The 27,992-nt window shown below is 34.1% G+C and overlaps 1 protein-coding gene across 2 annotated transcripts in view; it reads right to left on the reverse strand.

The window, feature by feature from the left end:
* NEMF (nuclear export mediator factor) overlaps positions 1–27,992 on the reverse strand; it is a 51,346-nt gene that overhangs the window by 8,997 nt on the left and 14,357 nt on the right. For both annotated transcript variants that reach the window (XM_038544655.1, XM_038544654.1), the window contains exons 8-28: positions 27,906–27,979; positions 26,497–26,567; positions 26,343–26,418; positions 25,921–25,983; positions 24,427–24,504; positions 24,075–24,283; positions 23,397–23,588; positions 23,025–23,088; positions 20,893–20,981; positions 15,080–15,183; positions 13,620–13,682; positions 8,344–8,456; positions 6,867–6,924; positions 6,373–6,431; positions 6,166–6,286; positions 4,504–4,783; positions 3,502–3,544; positions 3,306–3,355; positions 1,545–1,698; positions 554–631; positions 19–216 (exon numbers count right to left, since the gene is read on the reverse strand). In XM_038544655.1, coding sequence (XP_038400583.1) covers positions 19–216; positions 554–631; positions 1,545–1,698; positions 3,306–3,355; positions 3,502–3,544; positions 4,504–4,783; positions 6,166–6,286; positions 6,373–6,431; positions 6,867–6,924; positions 8,344–8,456; positions 13,620–13,682; positions 15,080–15,183; positions 20,893–20,981; positions 23,025–23,088; positions 23,397–23,588; positions 24,075–24,283; positions 24,427–24,504; positions 25,921–25,983; positions 26,343–26,418; positions 26,497–26,567; positions 27,906–27,979 — 2,237 coding nt within the window. The remainder of the gene's footprint in view (positions 1–18; positions 217–553; positions 632–1,544; positions 1,699–3,305; positions 3,356–3,501; positions 3,545–4,503; positions 4,784–6,165; positions 6,287–6,372; positions 6,432–6,866; positions 6,925–8,343; positions 8,457–13,619; positions 13,683–15,079; positions 15,184–20,892; positions 20,982–23,024; positions 23,089–23,396; positions 23,589–24,074; positions 24,284–24,426; positions 24,505–25,920; positions 25,984–26,342; positions 26,419–26,496; positions 26,568–27,905; positions 27,980–27,992) is intronic.

Here is a 27,992-nt window from a genome sequence, read left to right on the forward strand (position 1 = left end):
TATGTGTGGTAGCCCTACCTTGTCATCGTGTGGATCATCTACAGCCAAGTCTTGTAACTCATGAGTTACAACCTCAAGGGAAGGAGTTTCTTTCTTTATGCTGTCTGAAGCCCTTGGTCCACCTCTAGGTTTCTGGGGCTGTTTCTTCACAGGTTCATCCTTTGTTTTTCCTTTCTTCCCCTTCTTCCCTTTTTCTTCTTTGTTTGAACCTGCAGACTTTAATTCATAAAGGTAAAATGATGTCAACATGTCCAATATTGTCAATATTTTAACAAAAATGTATTAAATCCTAGCATATAATAGACAATAGTCTGGATGCCCCTCAAAAAGCAAAAGAAGGGGATCCCTGGGTGGTTCAGTGGTTTGGCACCTGCCTTCAGCCCAGGGTGTGATCCTGGAGTTCTGGGATCAGTCCCACATGAGGCTCCCTGCATGGAGCCTGCTTCTCCCTCTGCCTGTGTCTCTGCCTCTCTCTATGTCTCTCTCGTGAATAAATGAAAAAAATCTTAAAAAAAAAAAAAAAAAGCAAAAGATTTTTTTAGATGTTGCTTACCCCTAGCAATTTCATGATGAGTTCGCGTTCTTCTTCATCTTGGTCTTTATATTTTTCCTTCATTTTTTTCATCTTACTCTACAAAATCAAAAGATTTTCATTGGAAAAAATCAGCAGTTAAAAGCAACAAACGTTTGTAAAGAAAAAGTACTTCTATGCTTACTGAGATGGTACCATTATAATAAACAATATGGAAACTAAAATGATGAATAAACCATAATCCTCAGCCTCAAAGAATCTACCAAATTCTAAATACCAATTTAGAAAAAGAAGACACCTGTAAGAATAAGGATAAATTAACGTAACATACTCTAAATGCAAACATTTCGAAGATAATGCAGAGATTTCATTCAGCTTAAGCAAGAACTGTGGGGAAGAAATAAAGTACAACTTGAAAGTCTTAAAATAAGTAAATTTTATACTATCAGGGAATATAGGAAAAACAGGATTGTAAGGTAAAGACAGGACAGCATAGTAACAGCAAGTCCCTGTGTTTGGTTGAAGTCAGGATCTATATATAGAGGAAAAACAGGAAACAAGACAGCAAAAGCTAAGCTGGACAAAGGCTTTTAAGACTTTGCATTTTGTCAACTAAACTGGTGAGCTACACATCCAAATTACCTAGTAATTTTTAAAACTATAGACCTCTAGGCCTCACCTCCAAAGATTTTTGTCTTTATTAATCTTAGCTGGGGCCCAGGTAACGAATTTATAAACTTGAAGATTTCTTTAAACAGGACACAAGAACTCCTAACTATAAATGACTGATAATTCAGACTTCTAAAAATCTATACTTCTAATTCCTCTTCTATGTAAAATGAGAGCTTCTATCTAGATGATCTTAAAGGGACACAACACTGATCTCTATGTTCCACATAGGATTATTTTTTTGTCTACATCTTTTGTTTCACTTTAAAAAATTAAGAACCTCACAGCTTCATTTGTGAACTAAAGAGTACTAACTTAACAGTTCACCTTGAAGTTTTATTACCTTTTGTCCTCGTTTCATTGGCTGCACAGCTGGGATACTTTTGCTTGTGTTCTGATGAGTATCAATGTGTAGAGTATTTTCTTTTTCTTTGTCCTTTCCCTCTATCACTTCTAAATCCCCTGAGTCACTTGGAAGCTTTTTCTTCTTCATTTCCCTAAATAGAAATGAAATGGGAACATCTAATTCTTAGTGCCCTAAAATATTACATGATAAGGGGAACATGTACAATATGTAAAAGATCATGGCTTCTGCTTAACTTCATAATCACCAGGCTACAGTGTAAAAGCACAAATCAGCATATAGGTAAAAGCTGCAAACTCTTCTCACATGGATTTATCATTTTTTCTGTCATCCAGGCTTAACATTCTGTCAACACCTGACTTATCCTTACTCAGTAGCCTCGACACCTTGATGGCCAGGCACTGGGATTTGTAGTCTTTGTATCAGCATGGCCTTGGCAGATCTTAGGTATTCAATAAAATGTTGAGAGGTTAGCTGAATAAATAAATGGATAAAGATACACAGATTAAGGAGGAGGGGGAAACCCTATTATGGTGGGTGGTATATTTTATGTGCAGTCTCTTCTATTCTCAGTGCCACTGCCCTAGCCCTGGTCCTCATCACTTATTACCCAGACCTTCCTCCTGTATTTCCCCAGAAACTGTTCTACATGAACATCTAGATTTATCTTCCTTAATTGTTTACCTATCTTAGGTTCCCATTTAAAATTCTTCTAAAAGTGCTCCTCACATCACTTTCAGGATAAAGTCCTAAAATACTTAGCTTATCATTCTAATCACTTCTCCACTTTTGGTCCAAGTTCACTTTCCCAATCTTAACATTTACCAGTTCACGAACATGAACTTTTTGTTCCTTTCACCTCATTCTACTTTTCATTTCCCCCAAACACTATGCATATTACTTCCAAATCCCTGCCCTGCTTTGTTCATGCTAATTCTCCTTGGAACCTTTGACCTTATCTTCATTGACCTAAGTCCTAATAGATCTATAAAGTATACTTCTGATGGTATTTCTCAAAACACCTGAAATCACAGCAATTTCTTACTCCTGAACTACTGTATTCCTTCTGTTTGGCTCTTTCCTAAATCCAGGACTCAAAAACTCCTTTAAAAAGCACAGACTTTATTGTATCTTACATCTTTGTATATTCAGTATCTAGCACAGTGCCATGTCCTTAGAGAGTTTGCTGAAAATGTTTAATGACGATCTTTCTCAAATAAAAGGGTTTATTGTCCATTCCACTCTAGAGTTTCTTCCTAGACTCCTTTACTAGCTTTATAGCCTATTTTATCCTTTACTGGTTGTCTCACTTGTCCCTTTCCTTCGGCTTCTGCCTTTATGTTTGCCTCCTGAGGCCTGCTATGTTATAGTAAAAAGTATTCTCCTATTTTTTTTCAAGTATTCTGTTTATTCCTGCCAATATTATCCTAGAACCAGCCTACTTAATGTACTGCAATCCCTAATGCACTTATTTATCTAACAAATGGTCTGTCTCATGTTACTTGACCTATCTCATTGACTGTAGTGACAGACTAGGGTCCTAAAACAGAAAAACCTATTAGAGTTGAATTTTAAGAACTAAACAAGATTTATGCTAAATATTGGTAATTTTAATAAGGGAGGTCTTTAGAACAGCCAAGTCATCTGTCATAACTGAATCATCACTAACCAAAAAAAAAAAAAACAAAACAAAAAAAAAAATTTACATGCTTTCCAGTTAGATAACACAAATATGTTTACCTTCTTTCCTTGGCCGACAAATGTCTCCGGCTCTGTAATTTACTGTCACTCTATTAAAATTAAAACAAAAAAAAACACAAGCAAATACAAACAATAACATCACTACTATTAATTTTTCAGAAAGTAAAATTAAAAGCAGAAAATGATTCATTGAGAAAGACATGATGTTCTTCACAAAACTTTGAAAATAGCTTACCATATTAGAAGATTCCTCTTTTGAAGCCAATTTCTGGAGGGACCTATGAAAAACAGAAAGAGACATCTACTAGCCTGTAAAAGGGACTCATTTACAAAGTCCACATTGCCATAACATATCCTTAATTACTTAATTGGCAATCTACAAATTTTCAAATACTGATAAAATCTTTAAAAATCATATTGCTCACCTCATACTTTTAAACAGATCCTTAAATAGTGGACATGTACTAAACACCTATGTGCCAGACACTGCCAGGTGCTTTATATATGTATAATCTTCACCAAAACCCTATGAAGGGGGTTAACATTCCATTTTCACAGAGAAAGAAACTGAAGCTCAGACACAGAGTGACTTGCCCAAGGACACCCTAAGACTCAATTCTGGTCTGACTCCTAAGCTATTTTTAACTATTCCAGTGATAAAGCTTTTAAAAATATGATATTGTTTACTTGGTGATTGGTAAGACTTTAAAGATTAAAACACTTAAATTTTTTTAGTGGAATTGCCTCTCTTACATTATTGGCATTTAGAGTCATGTACTTATTTCTGTTTTGACCTACTTTGGCCACTTTTATGTTTTTGTTTGTTTTTAAAGATTTTATTTATTTATTCATGAGAGACACACAAAGAGAGGCAGAGACATAGGCAGAGGGAAAAGCAGGTTCCCTGCAGGGAGCCTGATGTGGGACTCGATCTTGGGACCCCAGGATCACAACCTGAGCCAAAGGCAGACGCTCAACCACTGAGCCACCCAAGTGCCCCCACTTTTATGTTTACTTTTATGTGTTATGTTTAACACTTTTATGTTTACTATATTTTTCTACCGTGGGTCCTGGAAATTTCTTTAGAGAGATCTACCTGCCCCTCCCATAAAATGGTGAAAAGATAATAAGACTGTAGAACTACAGAGAGTGAAAGTATTAAAGTCAATTTTGGTATTACTTTGGAAGGATTAATTCTTCCATCACTACCAGCTATAAAATGATAGTTTTTAATTACCTTTGGGATTGAAGGTGGGACAAGTCAATGGTAGTATCAGGATAATTTAATGTTTCTTCCCCTTCATCCTTCATTTCACCAAGAGGTTCCTGATCTTTTACCACATCTTCAGATTCTCCTTCATCTTCAGAGCTTTCTTCCTGAATTAGTTCATCATTTAGTTCATCTCCACCACTCTGAATAGTAATATCCTCTTGGTCAACCTGAGTCATGAGTTCCACTTCCACAGGAGTTTCATGTGATTCCTCTTTATCTTCCTCACTGCTACTGTCACCTCCATCTGTAGAAGTATTGAAAAGAAAGTCAGAACAATACCACTGTTAACAAAGCTAGATGATTATCTTGAAAACTTCCAAAAAACATTCTGTTGACTCTGTTTCTCCAAAAGATCACTCTCTCTCTCTCTCTCTCTCTCTTTCACAGAAACACACACACACATACACACACACACATAGCTGATCATCCTCAAAGAGTACTCAGACAAAAGGATACTTTTGTATCATAAACTTTTTGGAATAAATGCTCTCCAAGATACTTTACCACAATAAATTTCTTGGACATTGCAACCACTGCTACAATGAAAACTTTAACTTGTCTTGGTTAGGTATTTCCAAAAAGGAGGACAAGAGAATTAATTCCATAAGTTCTGCTGTTATTGTAACTTGCACATGTATAGTGAAACGAGACAATACATGTAATATAACTGGCACACAGAAGGTATTCACATTTTTGCAAAAGAAACCCTTTTTAGTAGTAATAATATACCTAGCTGCCTCACCTATAAAAGTAGATGCCATCACTATCTGACAAAAATGGTTGTGAGAATTCCATTAAAAATAATGTAAATAGAGAACTTTGTACAGTATTGGGAACATGGTAAAAATAATAATAATAATAAAAGTCTGGTAATGCAACAGTAGTCATAAATGAAATAATGCAGTATTAGTCCTAAAAAGCAATGACCTCCAGGAAAATAACTGTAAAAATAATATAGAGGGCATACTTTCCCTAGTTCTTTTAGGTAGGTGGGTAAATTTATTCCAGCAACCACAGTTCCTTTCCACTTAAACCAAGTATATTATTAAATCAAGGAAAATTCTCATATGAGAAATTACACTTGTTATAAACTCATCTTTGTATCACTTCTAATTCTTAAATCTAAAATTAAATGCTGATTTGTAAAAACCTGAGTCTATTTCTGCTGAACACATTTACATTTGACCCATTAAATACCAAGGTTTTACTATATATGCTTATATAGTACATTAGTTACAGATCCAATTAAGTACTTTATAATTCATTTGACACTTCCGAAAACAATATTCAGTAAAACTGACAGCAAGTGTTGTTTTCAAATTTCAATTACCCCAAAGTAGATACAATCTTTTAAAAATTTAGAAGATAGGGGATCCCTGGGTGGCTCAGCGGTTTAGCGCCTGCCTTTGCTTTGGCCCAGGGCGCGATCCCAGAGTCCCGGGATCGAGTCCCACATCAGGCTCCCGGCATGGAGCCCGCTTCTCCCTCTGCCTGTGTGTCTCTGCCTCTCTCTCCTCTCTCTATGACTATCATGAATAAATAATAAAAAAAATCTTTAAAAAATTTAGAAGATAAACTAGACAAAAGGAAACACTATAAGCTACTTTATTAAAATCTGTAAACTACCTAGTTGTTCCATTTCTTCCGATATGAGTTCACTTGTGCAACTTGCCAGTGTTTCCATGTCTTCATCCTGCACTCTGACTTTTCGTTCACCCCGATGTCTCCAAACGCAAGACTCGTCTACCTATGGAAATAGTTCTTTTTCACTGATGGAACTTTAGAGAAGACTAATGAAAATCAGAAAAAAATAACAAAGAAGCTGAAGAATACCTTAAAGAGGAAACTAAACCCCATCATTAGATATGAGGGAGGAAGGAAATTCTTTTTTCCTATAAAAGATAATAAACAGAAATGTTAAAAATTCATTTTTTCCATTTTATGCTTGTAAATTATCTGACACCAGTGGTTATATTATTTTGTCATTTCTCTGTAATGAAGGAACATTTCCCATTCACAGAATTTGGCACTATGTATAGGAACAGGAATTAAACAAGCAAAAATATGAATATTTGCTCTCATCTTTAGGTTAATCAAGCCCTGACTATAATCTATTTTTAGAAAAAAGGTCATGCTATACATTCTTACCCTTATAACTGTATGTGAAAGAACATTCTCATCAAGAAAAATACATATGGAGAAGACATGACAAATGATAAATTTGCCACAGAAGTGCAAAAGATTCCTTATTTCATATATGAAATCAGAATAGCTTCCATTCTTGAAAATATTAGTAATGTCTCCATAATTTACCAACAAGCCGTTACCTCTTATCATGAAGCTTCCTGTTGTCAAATATTCTCCAGTTGGTGCTGTTTTAGACACCTGAAGAATACAACACCACATTATACTACTGTCTTAAGAAATATGTTATTTTCATTTAAGAAAGTCAAATCATATTCAAATAAACAGCACTGTCTCTTAAAAAGTTTGTAATTTAGTAGAAATTCTCAATGCTGAAATATCTTTTCAAAGGCAGGTATACCTTTGGCAGTAACAAAAGAAATAATGGATACACTACACCAAAAGTTTTCAAATGCAATGGATTAGAGTCAGGATTTGTCCACACGTTTCCTCTGGTTTGAGATGTAATGAGAAAAAGAAGGGTAGTTTAATAAGCTTATATCATAAAGCTATATTTTCTAAAACTATATCTATTAAATAAAATCCTTTCCTGAGATACTATTTTTGGGGGCAGTAAATAATCTTCCATTTTAGAAAATAAAGAAGACAGTAGATTTTTAAAAATATATTCTAATTTGGCAAAATAAGATAATTGCCAAATATTAATATTTAATGTTATCTGTGAAATATTTAATATTTTATGTTATCTGTGAAACTCCCAAATCTGAGAGTACCTTTGTTATAGTTACTGGATGGAGTAAAAGCACACTAATTTCACTCTTAAAAAACCTATTCAATAAAAGAATTAAAACCACATTTATAATAGTACTGAGGCAAAAAATATAATCTCAGAAATGATATTAATTTCCTGAAAATACATTATCACAGCACAGCAGAAAATAATGCATATAAATAGATGTAAAATGAACCTAAGGGAGGATAATGTATTGAATTCTTTATCTTGCTGCATAGCTTTAGGGCCTTGTAAAAGGACTGAAGTGTGGAGTGAATTGTCATCAAGTAAAATAGCATTAACCACAAAGAAGGATAATTACTAAAACCAAGTGAATAAAAAAAACACCGGATATAGCTATTTTCCAGGAAGGGTTAAAGAGAGATCAGAAAATTCCAACAAAGATGAAGAGGAGAAAGATCTTTTCAGTATGCCAGTCATAATTGGAACACTGGTCAGGTCATCTTGTGTAACTGCATGAATTATTCGCTCTCTTCATTTAGGTATCTGCTCAAATCTTACCTTCCTAGAAAGGCCTCTTGTGATACTTCATTCAAAATAGTAGCCCCTATCACTCTCTACTGCCTACTCTGCTTTAAAGAAAAAATTTTACAGTGCTTGTTACCAGAAGGTATTTTTCTCCACCATCAAAATGTTAGCTCAATCAAAGTAGGTACTTTGCCTTGTTCACATCTATATCCTCAAAATTTTGTACACAATAGCTCTTCTATTTCTTATTTTTTGGGAGCCCAATGTGGGGCCTGAACCCACAACTCTGAGATCTGTGCAGAGATCAAGAGTCAGACGCTTAACCTACTAAGCCACCCAGGTACCCAGTACACAACAGCTCTTAATAAATTAAGAAAAAGGACGACAGCCCTTATTACCTGATGATGGTACACCCACCAAGCACTGGTGATGACTCGTGCATCCCAAGCAGCACTGTAGCAAAGTGCCATTGTGCCTGCTTCTGTCAAGGTCCGAGGGGGAATGGGTTCGCCTGTGAAAACATTACAATGCTTCAGTACCTAAGTACAGACTTCCTACAGAGCAAGATATGAAAATCACATGCAGCATGACAGATCTGATCCTCTTACAATTTGAACACTGATACATTTTAATTTCAGTATTACATAGTTACTATTTTTTAATTTTATTATTTTTAATTTTATTTTTTAAAAGATTTTTTATTTATTTATTCATGAGAAACAGAGAGAGAGAGAGAGGCAGAGACACAGGCATAGGGAGAAGCAGGCTCCATGCAGGGAGCCTGACGTGGGACTCGATCCTGGGTCTCCAGGATCAGGCCCTGGGCTGAAGGCGGTGCTAAACCACTGAACCACCTGGGCTGCCCAGTTACTATTTTTTTTTATTAACAATGTGTTTACAACATCATTCACCATCAGGGAAATGTAAACCAAACCACAATGAAGTACCACTCACACCTGTTAGAATGGCTAAAATCAAAACCACAAGAAATAAGTGTTGGTGAGGATGTGGAGAAAAAGAACTCCTCCGCATTGTTGGTGGGAATGCAAACTAGTACAGCTACTGTGGGAAACAGTAGGGAGGTCCCTCAAAAAAACTAAAAATAAAACTAACCTATGAACTAGTAATCATACCACTAGGTATTTACCCAAAGAAAATGAAAACACTAATTCAGAAGGATATATGCCCCCCAGGTTTCTTGTAGCATTATTTATAATAGTCAAATTATGGAAGCAGCCCAAGTGTCCATCAATAGATGAATGGACAAAGATGTCATGTGTATATACATAATGGAATATTATTCAGTTACGAAAAAGTGAAATCTTGCCATTTGCAAGAACATGGATGGATCTAGAAAATATAATGCTAAGCAAAATAAGCCAGAGAAATACAAATACCATATGATTTTACTCAGACATGGAATTTAAGAGACAAACGAACAAAGGAAAAAAGGGAGACAAACCCAAAACAGACTCTTAACTATAGAGAACAAACATGGTTACCAGAGGGGAGTTGGGTATAGGGACGGGTGAAATAGGTGAAGAGGATAAGAGTACACTTATGTTAATGAGCACTGAATAATACACAGAACTGTTGAATCACTAATTGTACACCTGAAACCTACATAACACTGTATGTTAGCCATACTAGCATTAAAATAAAATTAGATAAAAAAAATAAACCAACAACAATAATATATTTACAAAGCAGGCTTCTAAATAGTCTAAGTGAATAAGTCAGAGAAGAAAGACCCTCTCACTTATTACATCAATAACTCTAACTTCATTCCAGAAAGAATAGTTTAGAGAAATCTATTCAAAGTTTGAAGACTTCCAGAATTACTAAAGATCACCTAAATTGTCAAAATGAAAAGCACATTAATAATATATCCCTACAGTTAGATTTCCCTTTTTTAAAAACATTTTATTTATTTATTCATGAAAGACACAGGGAGAAGCAGGCTTCCCATGAGGAGCCCGATGCAGGACTTGATCCCAGACCCCGGGATTACAACCTGAGCCGAAGGCAGATGATGCTCAACCGCTGAGCTACCCAGATGACCCTCTATAGTTAGATTTCAAATATCTTTTAATTGGGATATATAATTTACACACCATAAAATTCACCTATTTAAAGTATATAATCCAGTGGTTTTTAGTATATTCATAAAGCTATATAACCATTACCACTAACTCCGGAACATTTTTATCCCTCAAAGAAATCCTGTATCTTTTAATAGTCATTCCCCACTTTTCCAGCCCCTGATAACCACAAATATACTCAGTCTCTATGGATTTGCCTACTTTGGAATTTCATATCAACAAAATCATGTGTGTCTGGCTTCTTACTTGTTAGAGCAATTATCTGTACTTCATCTCTTTTTTAAGACTGAATGATATTCCATTCTCCCTCTGCTAGTGTCTTTGCCTCTCTATGTCTCTCATGAATAAATAAAGAAAATCTTAAAACAAAACAAAAACCAACCTAGGAGTGGAATTGCTAGGTCACATGGTAAATTCTATGTTCAACTTTTTGAGGAACCACCAAACTCTATTTATTCTATAGCAGCTGCATCATTTTCCATTTCTACCAGCAGTATACAAGGGTTCCATCTCTACATTCTTAGCAACACTTGTTTTGTATATTTTTTCATTATAACTATTCTATTGGGTATGAAGTTGTATCTCATTGTGATTTTTATTTGCATTTCCCTAACGAATGATGCTGAAGATCTTACCATGCGCTTATTAGCCATTCTTATATCTTTGGAGAAACATCTATTTGAACCCTTTGTCATTTTTAAATTGTTTTTGTCTTTTTTCCTTCTATTGTTCAGACTTAAGAGTTCTTTGGATACTAGTTTTTTAACAGATAAATGATTTGCCAATATTTTCTCTCATTCTGTGGGTAGTCTTTTCATTTTCTTGATAGTGTCCTTTGAAGAAAAGCTTTTAATGTTAAGTCCAATTTACTTGTTTTTCTTTGGTTGTTTATGCTTTTGATGTCTAAGAAATGATTTCATGATTCATTATGAAATGTATGCCTTATTTTCTTCTAACAGTTTTATAATTTTAGTTTTTAAGTTTAGGTTTTTGATGCATTTGAGTTAATTTTCATAAATGATGTGAAGCAGGGGTCTAACTTTATTCTTTAGTACATGGATATTAGTAGTCCAAGCACCATTTGTTGATAACATTATTCTATCCCCATTGAATGGTTTTCATATACTTGTTCAAAGTCAACAGACTATAAAAGAGGAAACTCAATTCTCTTCAGTGATCTATTTGTCCCTCCTCATAACAATACTTCATTGTCTTTATCACTATTGCTTTGTAGGTTTTGAAATCAGGAAGTATAAGTCCTATAATTTTGTTCTTCATTTTTAAAAATTTTTATTTTTGTTTAGTTCTTCATTTTTAAAAATGATTTGGTCAACATAGGTCCTTTGCATTTCTGTGTGAGTTTTAGGATCAACTTATCCATCTCTGCAAAAAAAAAAAAAAAAAAAAAAGTATCTGGAATTTTGAGAGAAATTACATCAAACCTATAGATTAATATGGGAAGTACTGCCATTAGAACAACATTAAAACTTCCATAAATACTAAAAGTCTTTCCATTTATTTAAGTCTTTTAAAATTTCTTTCAGTGATGTTTTTTGTTTGGAGTATAGGTCTTACATTTCTTTTTGGTAAATTTAAGTATTTTATTCTTTTTAATGCTATTATAAATGAATGTTTTATTAGTTTACATTAGTACTGTTCACTGTGAGTGTACAGAAATACAGTTGACTTGAGGCACCTATGTGTCTCAGTTGGTTAAGCATCTAACTCTTGGTTCTGGCTCAGATCATAATCTCCTGGGTTGTGAAATCAAGCCCTCCATTCAGCTCTGTACTCAGCAGGGACTCTGCTTGAAGATTCTCTCACTCTGCTCCTCCTCCCACTCATGTGTGTGCACACTCTCCCTCTCTCAAATAAATTAAAAAAAAAAAAAAAGAAATACAACTGACTTTTATATGTTGACCTTGTATCCCAAACATTCTAAACTTGTTTATTAACTAATAATTTTTGGTGGGTTTCTTGAGGTTTTAAATATATAAGATCAAGTCACCTGCAAATGGAGATAGTTTTACTTGTTCTTTACCAATGTAGATATATTTTATTTCTTTTTATTGCCTAACGGCCTATTTAGAACCTCCATAAAAGGTTGAAAAGAAATGACAACAGACATGTTTATCTTGTTCCTGACTTTAAGGGGAAAGTTTTCAGTCTTTCACTATTAAGTTTGATAACAGCTGTGGGTTTTTCATAAATGCTCTTTACCAAATTGAGAAAGATCCCTTCTATATCACAAATGGATGCTGGATTTTTGCCAAAGGCCTTTTCTGCGTCAGTTGAGATGATCATGTGATTTTTGTCCTTTACTCTATTAATGCGCTCTATTATATTGATTAATTTTCATATATTAAACTAACCTTGCATTCCTGGGATAAATCCCACTTTGTCATGGTGTACAATCCTTTTAATATACTGCTGGATTTGGCTTTCTAATATTTTGTGGAGGATTTTTGTGTCTATTCATAAGTAATATTGGTCTATAGTTTTCAATTCTTGTGATGTCTTTGTCTGGTTTTGTTATTAGAGTAAAACTGGCCTTATAGAATGAATTAGGAAGTTTTCCCATCTCTTCTATTTTTTGGAAGAGTTTGTGAAGGATTTGTGTTCAATCTTCTTTAAAAGTTTGGTAGAATTCACCAGTGAAGCTATCTGGGCCTAGAATTTTCTTTGTGAGCAAGTTTTTTGTTTTGGATTTGTTGTTTTTTTATTATTACTCTTTCAATCTCTTTACTTGTTATAGGTTTGTTTCGATTTTCTATTTATCCTTGAGTCAGTTTTGGTAGTTTGTTTCTTTCTAGGAATGAACCTGTCTCATCTAGGTCATTTAATTTGTCGCAATACAACTATATGTATAGCATGCCCTCACAATCCTTTTTCTCTTTAGCAAATGCGACTTCCAAAGATATTTAATAAATGCTCCAGATATAGACTACAGATCTAATTTTTATCACAGGGAAAAGTTCCTTCTTCAGTTAAAGAAGCCACTTTAACATTTAACATTTCCATATATCTGTGATTTTTTTTTTTAATTTTTGAAATTTATTAGTGGTTTCTAAATGCACTCCATTATGGTCAGAAAGCTTACTTTGTGTGATTTCAGTAGCTTTAAATTTATTAAGACTTGTCTTATAAACTATTACCTGGTCTAGCCTAGAAAACACACCAGATGCACTTGAGAAGAATGAGTAAGTCTATTTTTGTTAGGGAAGGATACCGGTGATATGTGTTAGGTCTAGTTAATCTACAGTGTTGTTTGAATCTTCTATTTCCTTGTTGATCTTGTATCTAGTTATTCTATCCATGATTAAAAGTTAAGTATCAAAGTCTTGAATTATTACTGTTGAACTATTTCTCCCTTCAATTCTATCAGATTTTGTTTCATGGCTACTTCTAGGGCTCTATTGTTGGTTGCATATATGTTTATAATAGTTATATCTTATTGATGAATTGACCCTTTTATCATTATAAATTGTCCTTTATTAACAATTTTTATCTTATACTAAAAATATTTTAAATTAAGGAATTAAAGTTCTGAATAATAAAGAGAAATATATTACCTGTTGGATTCTTAATTACACAGCTAGTAGCTCCATGAAGATCAGCATGTACATAAATGTCCCCTTAAAGACAAATGAGAAATAATGCTTTAAGCCATGTTTCTTTCTTTTTTTTAATGGATTTTATGGGTTCAAAATCCAAAGAGTATAAGAAGGCATAAGTGAAAGTCCATTTTCTACCCCTAGGAGAGCTCTTACAGGCTTCTGTATAAGAAAGCCATGCTAATATGGTAGATTACAAAAATGGTCAGTTCCTCTCTTCCTTGTTATCCACACTTCTTTGTTCTATGAGCCTGAAGCTTCTCTTCAAGAGGTGGAGTCATTTTCCCATCCACTGAATCTGAGCCTGCACCATGACCTGCCTTGGCCACAACGTAGCAGCTGTGACCAAGTGCCAGTTGCGCCACCCAGGGATCCCCTCAGTCTAGGTCTTAATAGTCCTGTGTGCTTCTTCTCTTTCTCTCAAACTTGCTGAGTTACCATGTAAGCCAGTCTAGGCCTTTCTGCTGGAGGGTGAAAGACACATGGAACAGAGGAGTCATCCTAGAAAATGTAAAGGTCCTGAGGACCAGGGATGTTTGACATGTATGAAGAGAAGCAGTCAGAAGGGAAGACTGTTAAGAAATTAGGCTAGAAAAGAAGCCAAGAGGCTTGTAAGCCACAATGAGAGCTTCGAGTTATATTCTAAGTGTGTAATACCAAAGAATAACCTAATGAACAAAAAAATGCAGAAGTGAGATCTTTCCTCTTTTTTTAAGGGAAAAGTAAAGTACATGATTCCTAACAGGTAAAATGAGCAGCCACTGCTTGCCATGACAGTTTGTATGGGGTTTGAAACTCAAAAAAGAGAAAAACTCATACTACTCCAAGAAAGGCTCAGCTCACAATAAACAGTGCTATAGAAGACAGGAGACCAAGCTCTGAGCACCATGTAATAACTGGATACCTGTTGCTTCCTTCCTGGTTTGGGATGTTCAGCGGATTCAAATTAGCTCTGACTATTGATTTCAGATACCCACACTGAGGGTTCAACCACAATGAGGTATCAGCAAACAAAAATAAATGAGAAGTCTTACACCAAAGGGCTTAGGTCCTATTTCTAAATGTGAAAAAAAAAAAAAAAAAAAAAAAAGTTTAAAACTTCAGCAGCACTAAAAAATTAAGCCTTTAAAATTTTAGGTACAATGACTTTGGAAGATTGAAAGCTATTTTGTTAATGTAGCAGAGACTCAAAAGTCTAATACCACAGATTAGTTCAACAGTACTACTTTAGGACTGTTCACTTAAAATGAGAATTAAGCGTCAAAGCACAAATTCAACAAACCATAAACCATCAAGATGAAACTCTTTCTACCAATTAAAACTGTCAAAGGAGTATAAGATGAAAATCCATATGTCATATTGAGATAACCGATCCAATTACTTATAAGAAAATTCTTTAAAATTTTAATCTTACTTACCTGTTGTCAAGTATCTTTTCACAATTATTTCATTTTGTTGTTGATCTCGTCCACCTATTATTAGATAGTTCTCTGAGCTAATGAACCACAGAAATTTCTCAAACCTACCAAATTCAAAGAAAAAAAGTTAATATTCTTTTCCTTTATAGTCACCTGAATTCACATCCTTTTGCAAACAAATAAACCCAGTGAAGCTATTCTACCTGCATGTATTAAGACAAACTGATGGTTTAATTTCTTAAAGCATCAAATTGAATTTTACTGAACTCTTGTAATACAAATTGCCCTAGGATATTCTTTAGAAGTAACTAAATTCAATGATTAAGAAAAGTATGTTCTCTCCTTATCTCACGCTCATACAGATCCTTCTTAAATTCAAGGATAATACAACAATGAATTACACAAAGCAAAAGCATAAAATGTCATATGGTCCCTAAGTTTAGCTTTCTTTCAGCAGGGTACTGGCTACGTTTTGGGGCTATTGATAAGAAAGAAGTTTCCCCATTTTGTTTTCAATTGAATGTTTACATATATGATATTCTTTACACTTTTTTTTTATAGAGCAAAAATTACCTTTGGAAGTATAAAGTTACAACTTTTCTCAAGGACAAAGTAATTTGGGTTTTCATGAGTAATATGTACCATCATGATAAAAACTAAAGAGTGTATATTACTATGACATTTAGAAAAAGACATAAAATAGAGATGAACAGAAATATTTCCTATATTACACATGACTATCAAGATAATATTTATGAAATATACAATTTAAAAACTTCTGGTTAAAAATGACAAATCAAGCATAGGCATTAAACTAAACTCTTTGATATCTCCCAAAATTATTCCTGTTTCCTAATCTGATTTTTTATTAATACATATACATGGTTCAGAAATTTTTAAAATTATGTAAAGGTATAGTCAGAGATCCTGAATCCCCTTTCACTTCCCATTACCACTACTAAACAGGAATCCATTGTTCTCAGCTTTCTGTGTATTCCTCTCTGAAGTTTCTTTACATATACAAAAGCTAAAATAAAATGCCTATCCTAAACCTTTTCTTTTAGACACAACACACACTATTCTGAAAATTGCTTTGTTTTTACTTAAAAATGTCTTCTTGGGGCACCTGGTTGGCTCAGTTGGTGGAGCATGTGACTCTTGATCTCAGGGTTGTGGGTTCGAACCTTACTTTGGGTGTAGAGATTACTTAAAAATACAATCTTAAAAAAAAGTCTTCAATACTGAATGGATGTACTATACTTATTTAACAATTTCCTATTGATGGTAAAGAGGTTTCTAAAATGACACAAAGCCACAAGGACAGAAAATGAGAAACATACGGATGTCTTTTGTAATCATCCTAGTAAAGGAGCATATAAATAACAGGAAAAAAAAATCAAAAGGCAAAAAGGCAAAAAAGAGTAAAGAACAAATACGACAAATAGAAAGCAAATAGTAAAATGGATAGATTTAAACCCAAATATATCAGAAATCGTGTTAAATGTAAATGTAGTCGATTCTCCATGTAAAATGCAGGGTGTCAGACTGGAAAATGATATACATACTCCTTTAAAATATAAGAATATAAAAAGATTGAAATACAATGATGGAAAAGATACATTATGCAAACACTAACCAAAAGAAAGTTGATTTACTTTTTAATACTTCACATAGAAGGGAAAAAGAAATTACAAGCTAAAAGAACATATGATTCCAGTTAATAAAAAGGCTCAATTCAACAGAAAGATAACAGGTCTATATTTTTATCACCTCATAAATAAGACAAAAATTAGTGGAAGTAAAATGAGAAACAACAAATGCACAACTATGTGATTCTTTTTTTTTTTTTTTTTTTACAACTATGTGATTCTTAACACAACTCTCAGTAATTGAGAAAATAATCATATAAAAAAATTAAAGATGCCAAAGATTTGAACATGATTAACAGATCTGACCTAATTGATATTTAGAGAAATGCACTCAATGACTATAGAACAGCACTCTCTTCAACATATGAAATATTTGTAAATAAAGTGGACCACAAATATGCTGGACCATAATGGAAGTTTCAATAACAAATGTTAAAAGGTTAACTCAGAATGTCATCTCTGAACATTATGTAAATTAAGTTAGAAATCAATGACAAAAATGGAACCAGAAAAGCTCCGTAGGTTTGGAAATTAATAAACACAATTCTAAATAACACACAGGTGAAGAAATCACATGAAAGATAATGAAATTACAACATAATAAAACTTTTTATTTTTATTTTTTAAGGATTTTTATTTATTTATTCAGGAGAGTCACAGAAAAAGAGGCAGAGACATAGGCAGAGGGAGAACAGGCTCCCTGCAAGGAACCTGATGTGGGTCTTCATCCCAGACCCTGGAATTACACCCTGAGCTGAAGGTAGATGTTCAACCACTGAGCCACCCAGGTGTCCCACAAAACTTTTTAGATATAGTTAAAAAGCCAGGCTTAGAAGGAAATTTACTCCCTGAAATACATATTAGAAAAGAAAAGAGGCTGGGAGAAAAAAAAAAAATCAATGCACTAAGTTTCCACCTTAAGAAATCAGAAAGGGAAATGCAAATGAATTTCGGTGAAAAGTAGAAAAAGGAAAATAAAATAGAGAGCACATACATAACATAGGAGATCAACAGTCAAAACTGGTTCTTGAAAGATTAACACAAGTGAAAATCCTCTGGTCAGACTCATCAAGAAAAAGAGATGGCACAATGACAACTATCATAAATGAAAGGGGAGGGGAGCCTGGGTGGCTCAATGGTTGAGTCTTTGGCTCAAGCTGTGATCTCAGGGTCCTGGGATTGAGTCCCGCATGGGGCTCACTGTGGGGAGCCTGCTTCTCCCTCTGCCTATGTTTCTGCCTCTCTCTCTCTCTCTCGTGTCTCTCATGAATAAATAAAATCTTTAAAATAAATAAATACATACATACATAAATGAAAAGGGAGGGGATATTAAAGATGTTACGGGTGTTAAAAAGTTAAGAGGAATATTAAAACTTTATGCCAGTATTCCAAACTTTAGAAATAGACAAAGTCTTAGGAAATACTATCAACCAAAATTAGACAATCTGAGTTGTCCTTGTATCTACTAAAGAATTTGAATGTATAGTGAAAAAGTTGCCCATAAAGAAAACTTCAAGACTAGTTAGCTTCAGAGGTGGAATTTTGTCAAATACCCACGAACAACTGATAAAGGAACACTTCCCAATCTGTTTTATTGAGACCAGTACCTATGAAGAACATTATGAGGAATGAAAATCCTACTCCTCAACAGAAATGTGAGGAAAAGAAAGAAAGGAAAAAGAAAGAAGAAAAATGCAAGAACATTTTAAGAAATAGAAAAATCAATGGACAAGTGAAGGAAGTCAAGAAGCTGAAATCTAGGCTGACAAAGGAAAAAGCCAAGAAACAAATCAATCTCCACTGTGTAACCCATAAAAAGCTTAAAATAGCAGCACAACATGCTGCTAGAAATAGTTTAAGATGGGGTTAAAAACAGAAGAACTGGTCGAAAATCAGATCAAGAAGCAGTTACCTCCCTAGATCTTTTTAGTTCTGAACATAGTAGTAAGCTGCTCCCTCTTCCACATCCTAACAGAAGGCCAGAAGTTAAGGGAAAAGTAGCAGTTATAAGTAGAGGTAACATGTAAAATAAGGCAATTAAAGTACATGTATGAATTACTGGATACTAAGCCTCCCCAGTCTATTATTCTCACTGGGCTTCCAAAATTATAGCCAGGTCTTCACTTTCCAAGCAGGGGGAAAAAAATGTTTCCTGAAGAACGAGACCAGCTGAAGAGTCAAAAAGCTAAAGACATTAATAGTTCCATATAAAATGGCCCATGTACATCATTTTATAAGCCCAACTACCCACAGAGAACTTCCAATAATCATTTTATACTCTACAATAAAACGTAGAACAGACAATTCAGGATTATCAGACATTAATAAAAGTCTTTTACAAAAACTGAAGACAGGGATCCCTAGGTGGCGCAGCGGTTTAGCGCCTGCCTTTGGCCCAGGGTGCAATCCTGGAGAGCCGGGATCGAATCCCACATCGGGCTCCCGGTGCATGGAGCCTGCTTCTCCCTCCGCCTATGTCTCTGCCTCTCTCTCTCTCCCTGTGTGACTATCATAAATAAATAAAAATTAAACAAAAACAAAAACTGAAGACAAACTCAACAAATAAAACAAAACAGAATCAAAACCCAAAAACCTTAGAGAAGACCTACGAGAAAAGAATACTTTTAAATAAAATTAATACATCAAAACTATTCTTAGTATAAAGAAAGTGGAACAGGAAATTAATAAAAAACCAAAAATAGATGAAAATTAAAAACATGATAGCAAGGAATAAAACATGTAAAAATTCAGGGGAAGAACTGCAAGATAAAGAAATCTCTCAGGATATAGAACATAAAGAGCTGAAAAACAGAAAATGCAAGAAAACTGGAGGACCATTCAACGGGTCTCATATTTAATAAATAAGACTTCCAAAAGAAAAAGAAAAAAAGAAAACCAAAAAGAAAAACACAATCCACAGAGAGCTAAGAAATATTTATAAGAAAATTTCTCAGAACTACAGGTTTCCAAATTAAAAAGACTCACAGAATATCCAGCATAATAGATTAAAACATCCTCACAGATCTACAGGTTTAGAGAAAGGCAGAAACAAATTTTCAATAAAATAAAAACTATCAAAATGACATCAGACTTTTGGAGATCAAATCTGAAAGTTAATACAATGAACAATGACTTTCAAAGTCTGAAGAAAAGATTTTTAAACTAGAATTCTATACCCAGCCAGCCAATTAGGCATAAGGGAAAAAATGTAAAAATACATATAAAAATAATTTTTTATATATTGAGGACCTCAAAAACTTTACATCTTATATACACCTTCTCATGCAGCCTCTAGAGCAGAGAAAGGAAAAGGAAGTATGAGATCCAGGGACAGAGAATCCAACACAGAGAGGGTAAAAAGAACTTCTGGGATAAGAATAAAAGGAGATCTTAAGATGTTAAGAGTAACTGATCTAGAACAAAGTAGGTCAAAAAGCTCAGGAGAGACTTCTGCAAGATGAAACTGATTGAATTCCAATGTGTCTGAACGCACTTGGAAGAGGAGGGTAAATGAAATGACAATTATCACCTTTAGGGAAGACAAAAAGCTAAGCAGGGAAGGAAAAGAAACTAATTAAAATATTAATATAATATTAATGCTGAATATCAACTGTGACAAATTATGCTATACTTTTGTTGAGAGGCTAAGTGGTATATATGTGTGTAATGGAGCACAAGTGGAAAGAATAAAATCTTCACCTTGCACAGTGGGAAGTCATTAATAGATTATAAAATAAAAAAATTAAGCAGCAGCAATATAAACATATTAGTAAGAGAAAGGGAGGTATATACCAAAAGTAATTAGCTAAAAGAGCTAAAAAATAGTTTCTATGGAGAGAAGGCAATAAGAGTAGGGCTAAAATATTTAAGGGCTACTGGTGTTTGTAACAAGCTTTATAGAAGTGTGGATTTTCTAAACAATGTACATGTATAATTTTAATAAAAACAAAAAACTATTTCTAGGGGCTCCTGCGTGGCTCAGTCTGTTAAGCAACTGCCTTCAGCTCAGGTCATGATCCTGGGGTCCTGGCATTGACTGCATGGAGCTCCCTGCTCATCAGGGAGTCTCTGCCTCTCCCCCAGCTCATGCTGTCTCTCACGCTCTCTCTCTCAAATAAGTAAATAAAATCTTTAAAAACTATTTTTAAAAGGTATAACACTTACCAATACACTTTTCTTGCTTTCTGAATAGAGGTAACTGTTTGGACTTCTTTTAAGGTTTGCTTTGTTTTCTTTTCTGCTGATTTAAATGCCTATTCATAAGAAGAAAAGTTTTTAAATAATTTGTTAAGATCATATTTAAATAACATGAAGGGCCACATGGGTGGTTCAGTTGGTTAAGCATCTGACTCTCAATTTCAGCTCAGGTCATGATCTCAGGGGTCGTGAGATGAAGCCCCACATTGGGCTCGACGCTGAGCATGGAGCTTGCTTAATATTCTTTCTCCCTTTCTCTCTGCCCCACCTTCCCCCCAACCCCGTGGGCACAGGAGTGTACACGTTCTCTCTAAAAAAGTAAAATATAAAGTAACAAGTAAATGGTAGGGCAAGAAATCATTTTTTAAATGTCACAAAATTGCACCAATTACACACATACTCCATACCCACATGAAATTAATGAAGAAAAGATTTTTGCCTTAAATATTAAAATAATTTAAGTCAAAGATTTACCACATAAAATATTTTCTTAAGACCTACAAATTACAGAAAGTATCATCTGTTTACCAGATACTGAGTATCTATCACATAATAGGTTCTGGACTAGATGCTGGGACACACAAGTGAACAAGACAAAGTTCTCACCCCCACTCCACCAAGGGGTCTAGGAGAAGATATAAATATAAAATATATTAATTCAAATAAATGTATGTTAAGTGTATCTATGGATGCTGTGAGAGTATACAAAGATAACCTAATTTATAACTTTATGGTCAAAGAAGGTATTTCTGAGGAAATGACATTTAGGCTGAAGTCAGAAGGGTAATGGAATTATCAAGACAAAAACAGGAAGAAGAGCCCTATAAGCAAAAAGAAAAGGACACCTTGATCAGAAAGTAGTGATCACAACAAGGAAAAATGTCAAGAAACGAGGATGGAGAGGCAGACAGAGGCCCAAGTCATAAAGGTCACTTATTTAACAGATATTATATGTTACTATGTCCCAGGAAATAATTCTAGGGGCTGGGACAAAGCAATAAACAAAACAAAGATCCTACTTTCATACAATCTACATTCTAGAGAGAAGACAGAAAAACATGTTGGAAAGGGTATTTTTTAAGAAGAAAAATAAAGCAAAGAGAGTGCCTGAGGGTAGTACTATTTTCGGTAAGAGTGGTCAAGAAAGGCTTCTCTTGTAAAGTCTTATTTTAGTAGATAGGCCAATGAATGGAGGGATCAAACCATGGAAATTTTGAGGGAAGAACAATCTCAGTAGAAAGAGCAGCAAAAGCACAAATGCCCTGAGGAGGCACCACAGGTCCCTGTTGCTGGAACAGCTAAGATCGCAGTGTAGCTGGAAAGAGTATAGCAAGAGGAATGCAGGTGATTAGATGGGAGGGGAGTGGATCATGTAGGACCTTATAGGGCAAGAGAAGGGCTTTGAACTCACTCTCTCTTTTTTTAAGATTTATTTGTGAGAGATGGCAGGTGGGGGTGGGGAGCAGAAGGAGAGGGAGAGAAACCCAAGCAGACTCTGTGCTGAGCGTGGAGCTCTCAACACAGGGCTCGATCTCATGACCCTGAGATCATGACCTGAGCCAAAACCAAGAGTCAGATGCTTGAGTAAGATGGGAAGCAACTGGATTTTGAACAGAAAGAAATAACCTCATTTTTTATTTAAAAGGATCATTAAGGCTGCTGCATGAAGAACAGACTGCAGGGGGAAAAGGGTAGAAGGAGAGAGACCCAGGAAGAAGCCACTGTTACAATCCATGTAAACAGAGATGATGGGGGCCTCAACTAATGAGTAGTGGCCAGATTCTGGTTATACTCTATAGGAAAGCTATGATATGCTGATGATGGACTGGAAATGGTTTAAGAGGGTAGAGTCTAGGATGAGCCCAACATTTTTAACCCAAGCAAAGGGAAAAAGGAAGGTGCTATTTACTGAGACAGGCAAGATTGGGAAGGAGGTTTGGGGAAGAAAATAAATACTGGCACACATATATTTAAAGCAAAATTAAATTTGAAAGATATATCTGAATTAGAAAACCTCACTTAAACAGAAGAAATAATTAAGGCCATTAAGTGAAAGCAAAGAAAAACAATTCACATTCACTCTAAGAAATATTAAGTACCTTTTCAGCAGCTTCAACAGTCTTTTGTGTTTTCTTAGCAGCATACCTCTTGTGATCATAGTATCTAAAAAAATATGTTTCTCTTAATTTTAAGTAAAATCTTTATTCTTTAGCTTTCTTATGTTATTTCTAATTTTAGATTCTCAAATCATATGGAACAAATTTTGTGCATGATGCAATTTTATGTTCTCTATGAAAACAAAGTTGTATAATGTACTACAAAAAGATTTAAAAGGTGTTTTCACCCAAAAGCACATATATACGTAATATGTATATATTACACCCAAACACACAAATATTATCTTTAATATTTTAATTGGTTTATTGCAGGTAATATTTTACCTACAATTCATACTTAAATTTAACACTTACTTTTTGGCATTGGCATATGCTGACAAGCTGAGATCAACATCAACAAGTAATGGCCTATTTTTCTGAGGCTTCTGCAGCTGTTTATTCTTTTGCTTTTTCTTTTTTCCTTTTGGTAGTTCGGTTTCATTTTTCTCAACACTGATGTCACCATCAACATCGTCATCTTCCTCCTCTGATAACAAGTATGGATTTCTATTAAAAATATTCAATAGTATTTCACTAATGTCAATGACATCACATTTTTTCAATTTTTTCCTCAGTGACATCATAGATTGTTTACTGTATTTAAATAGGTGCATTATTATGGGGCACCTGGGTGGCACAGTTAAGTGTCCAACTCTTGTTTCTGGTTCAGGTCATGATCTTAGGGTCATGAGATCGAGGCCCATGTTGGGGTCCACACTCAGCATGGAGCCTGCTTGGGATCTTCTCTCTTTCTCCCACTCTGCCCCCACCTGCCCCATGTGCACTCATGCCAGTGCTTGCACTCTCTCTCTAAATAAATAAAATCTTAAAGAAATTAAATCAACAGTTGCATTATTTAATGTAAATTATTTTTTCCTGTATCTTGAGGATAAATTTCCAAATAAAAAAGAAAAAGTTTTAAATGAATACAGTTGACAATTAAATAACAAAATAAAAACAAACATAAATTGCTTAACTAAGAATCAAACTTACCTTAGTAGCATTGTAACATGATTTGTTTGCAGTTTTAATTCTTTAATTGCATTTGCAACAGGGTCTCCTTGAGCCTGGGCTTCTTTCACAATTAATCCGATTTCTGTCCAATCTATCTGGTTGGCTAAAGCACTTCGAACAACCTGAATGGCTCTGTCAACTATCTGTAGGTTCATTTCTATGAGCTCTCCTTTAAGTTTGTCTATTTCCTTAAGAAATAAACAAAAATGTTTACTATAATGCCAGTTAAAGTTACCATTTTTTTAGTCTTTATTTTAATTCCACTTAGTTAACACGTAGTGTTATATTTAAAGTTACCATTTCTGAAATTTGAAAATGCTAAACATAATACCTGAGCCTGTTGAAGAGCTTCTAATCGGTTTTCATGATCCTTCCGGACATTATCTAATTTCTTCAATGCTTGTTTTTCCTTTTGTAGGCAAAACAGATTTTTTGAAAATTAGATTTCTCCTGCCTCTTGGAACTTTTCTCTCTTATGTCACTACCCCACTTCCACTTCAACCCTCTCAATGTTATCACCTCACTAGCTAAGGTTCCCATAGTCAGCCTCCCAGGTCTGTCCTACCCCAAAGTGTTTCATGCTCTCAAATTACCTCTCCCGACTACCTACCTCTCATTCCCTATACAGGAAGGTATTTTGATTACAGGTTACATCCTATGCAATATATGCCCCTAATGTCCTTGCATTATTCAAGCAGGCAGAATTCAAGACCTTGTCTTCCTATCACATAAAAGTGCTTTTGGGGAAATGCATTCTTAACATAAATTACCAAAATAGCTTTTTATTTTATTGCTGCTTTTAATTTTCTCAGCATCATTTCTACAGAATACTCTTTTTTCTAAATTAAACCCACAAAGGCTCATGGTAATTTACCTTCTATATAGCATTTTATCATATATCATTTATACCTTCAAGGTTATTGATTTGGAGCAAATTTTCTAACATTAGTAATAGCATCATCAATTAATGACTAAATGCTAGATGTAATATTTAAAAGATCTGAATTATAAGAATGATGACTATTAAAAGAACGCACAGTGATCACTAAAATAATTCATAGATATTCTGATGCACATAAAAACATGCAATTCAATGTTCCCACTAAATATCTGTTTACTAGTTCATGTGCTGCCACCATGTGGCAGTCACACTATTTAATTCATCCAACCCATCTGCTTTGAAATTGTGCTGTTAATTTTTTACAACACGGGGCAGGGATTCACATAATTTCAAATTCTTTCACACATATTTTAAAACTTAATTAATATTTTTTGAAAAATCAAATCCCCTTCAAATTAATAGTGACTGTGGCTAATTTCTGAAAGTGTTCTACAGCAGTGCTCCAAAAGCATGGTCATATGTGCTGGGGAAACAGTGCATACTCAACTCTCCTGTGGAGGTGGAAAGCCCACTTGAAAAGAAGAAGCAGTTTAATTATAAACAAATATGATTATTTGTACAGAGAGAACATTTCCCTCTCTGTTGGCCTATTTAAAAATCTCCTTGGAACAATATTCCCTTAACAGCAAAGTCTCAGAAACTTTGGGTTCCTGTAATAGCACAAACACTAGGGAAAAAGTACCAGGCCTTATCTTCCCACTGTATTTTCCATTTTAGAGAGTATCTAACATACTGATGGAACAAATGAGGGAATCCTTTTGAACAATGAGACCTCTCCTGGACCTTTATCAATAAACCAAGGGATAATGGCATTCCCATACTAATTCTGAAAGGCTGCCCATCCCTATAATGAAAGCATCATCTACACAGCAAACCACACTAAGGCTAGTTGTTTTAATATAAATGCTTTTAGCAATACCATACCTGTTGTAAAGCTTTTAAATCTATTTTCTGACCTTCTATCTTGGAATAAAATTCATCCACAGCCTTATTTTAAAAAAAGAAAAAAAAGAAAAAGATAGTAACTAGTTTAAAAAAACAACAACAAAAATGTGGTCTTTACTTCAACTTACACACACAGAATTTTAGAGTCCATTTTGTTTTATAATACTACTCAAAGAACTTGAACAGATTCTTAGTAAATGTATTATATAGCTAAACAGCCAGAATCAAATTAAGTTCAAATCTTTGACTCTTCATCTTAAAATAAAATGCATTAATCTTTAATGCTCAGATTCACTGATTGTAAAACAAAAATATTTTCAAATTATCAATCAAAGCAAGTTAGTATTAATTTAATACCTCATACATGCTAACTGGTCAAAATGCAGAACTGGAAAACCCACCTTGTCAAATGATTCAAATTCTATATATGGACATTGTGAATGTTGAGAAAACAAGAAAGGATGAAATTCCTCATACCTGCAAAACATATTTATTATATCATTCAAGAACAATAAAAAACATCCAAAGCAAATTGACTCATGCCTACATGCTTACGTGAGTATGTCTTCAGTTGGTTTATCTACTTCCAAGCTTGGTTTTACTTCTCTTTTCTGAATGATGTATCCCTACAAAAATCCAATATTAAAACTCTTTCTTAAATCAATCAATCAATAAAATAAAACTCTTTCGCTTCATAGTTAACAGATTTACTCTCCATGACCGATACAAATCTTATTAATTTAACTTATAAAAGTATTCCAGGTTTAAATAATCTACTGCATTTGTTTATTGATTGTATCAATTCTCAAATGACACTTCTAGGCTAAGTATTATTAAAGAATACTGTTTTTTTCATATGGACAAGAAAAAATAAGGAATAAAGAAAATGAAAACTAGTGATTTAATAAAGTGGTGAGACTATACAGGTGCACTATGCTTTTTTCTTTCCATTTTTAGATGTTCTTCAACTTAAAAAAAACAAAAGCACTTTACTTCCAGCAGAAAAAGTCTTAGGATTCACTTGGTAGGAAACTTTCACTCATTTAAAAAATGGGGCAGGTATATTTGCACTGAATTTAAGTAATCATAACTTTTTCTGAACTTCTGTTATAAATAAAGTTATACTTCGAACAGGGAAGAAAAAGAAAGTATGAGAAAGTAGGAAATTTTCACTCATTTAACAAATGGGGCAGGTATATTTGCACTGAATTTAAGTAATCATAACTTTTTCTGAACTTCTGTTATAAATAAAGTTATACTTCAAACAGGGAAGAAAAAGAAAGTATGAGATACAGAGGATGTTTACCTATTAGAGTGATATAAAAGAATGGGAAGAAATGAGAGAGAGCAAACCATGAGAGACTTAAACTTAACTATGGGAAAGAAACTGAAGGTTGCTGGAGGGGAGGTGTGTGTGGGGATGGGGTACCTAGGTGACAGGCTTTAAGGAGGGCATGTGATGTAATGAGCACTGGGTGTTATATGCAACTGATGAATCACTAAACTACCTCTGAAACTAATGATGTTCTATGTTGGCTAATTTAAATTTTTTTAAAAACTGAAAAAAAATTTAAAAATAGAGTGATGTAAATCACCAACTTTTAAAAAAGTGCTAGTAAATTAAAACGCGCTTCTCTATCTGAAAATCACCCTTTAAAAAAGTGCTAGTAAATTAAAATGTGCTTCTCCATCTAAAAATCACCCTAAGAGGATAGATTTTCAAATCCCTCAACTCTCCTGGTGTACCAATAATGATATGACTGGTACTTTCAAAAAAAGAAACAGAGGAAAAATTATAAACCCCACACCAATTAAAAAAATTAAATTACCTACAATATCACCGATGTTGAATTTCCAAATTACAACAAAAAACTTACATGTAGTAATCCTTAAATGAACTTCAAATTCTGAAAATTTAAATAAATAAAACCATAGCAATATACAATAAGTAAATGTGGTGCTACCTTTCCACTGAAGTTGGATGTTGTTTTCATATAGTCTTCTGCTTTCTGCAGACAGACAAGCACTTTTTCAATATCTAATAGAATAAA

The sequence above is a fragment of the Canis lupus genome, chromosome 8 (genome assembly GCF_011100685.1).
Source record: "Canis lupus familiaris isolate Mischka breed German Shepherd chromosome 8, alternate assembly UU_Cfam_GSD_1.0, whole genome shotgun sequence".
NCBI classification, from domain to species: Eukaryota; Metazoa; Chordata; class Mammalia; order Carnivora; family Canidae; genus Canis; species Canis lupus.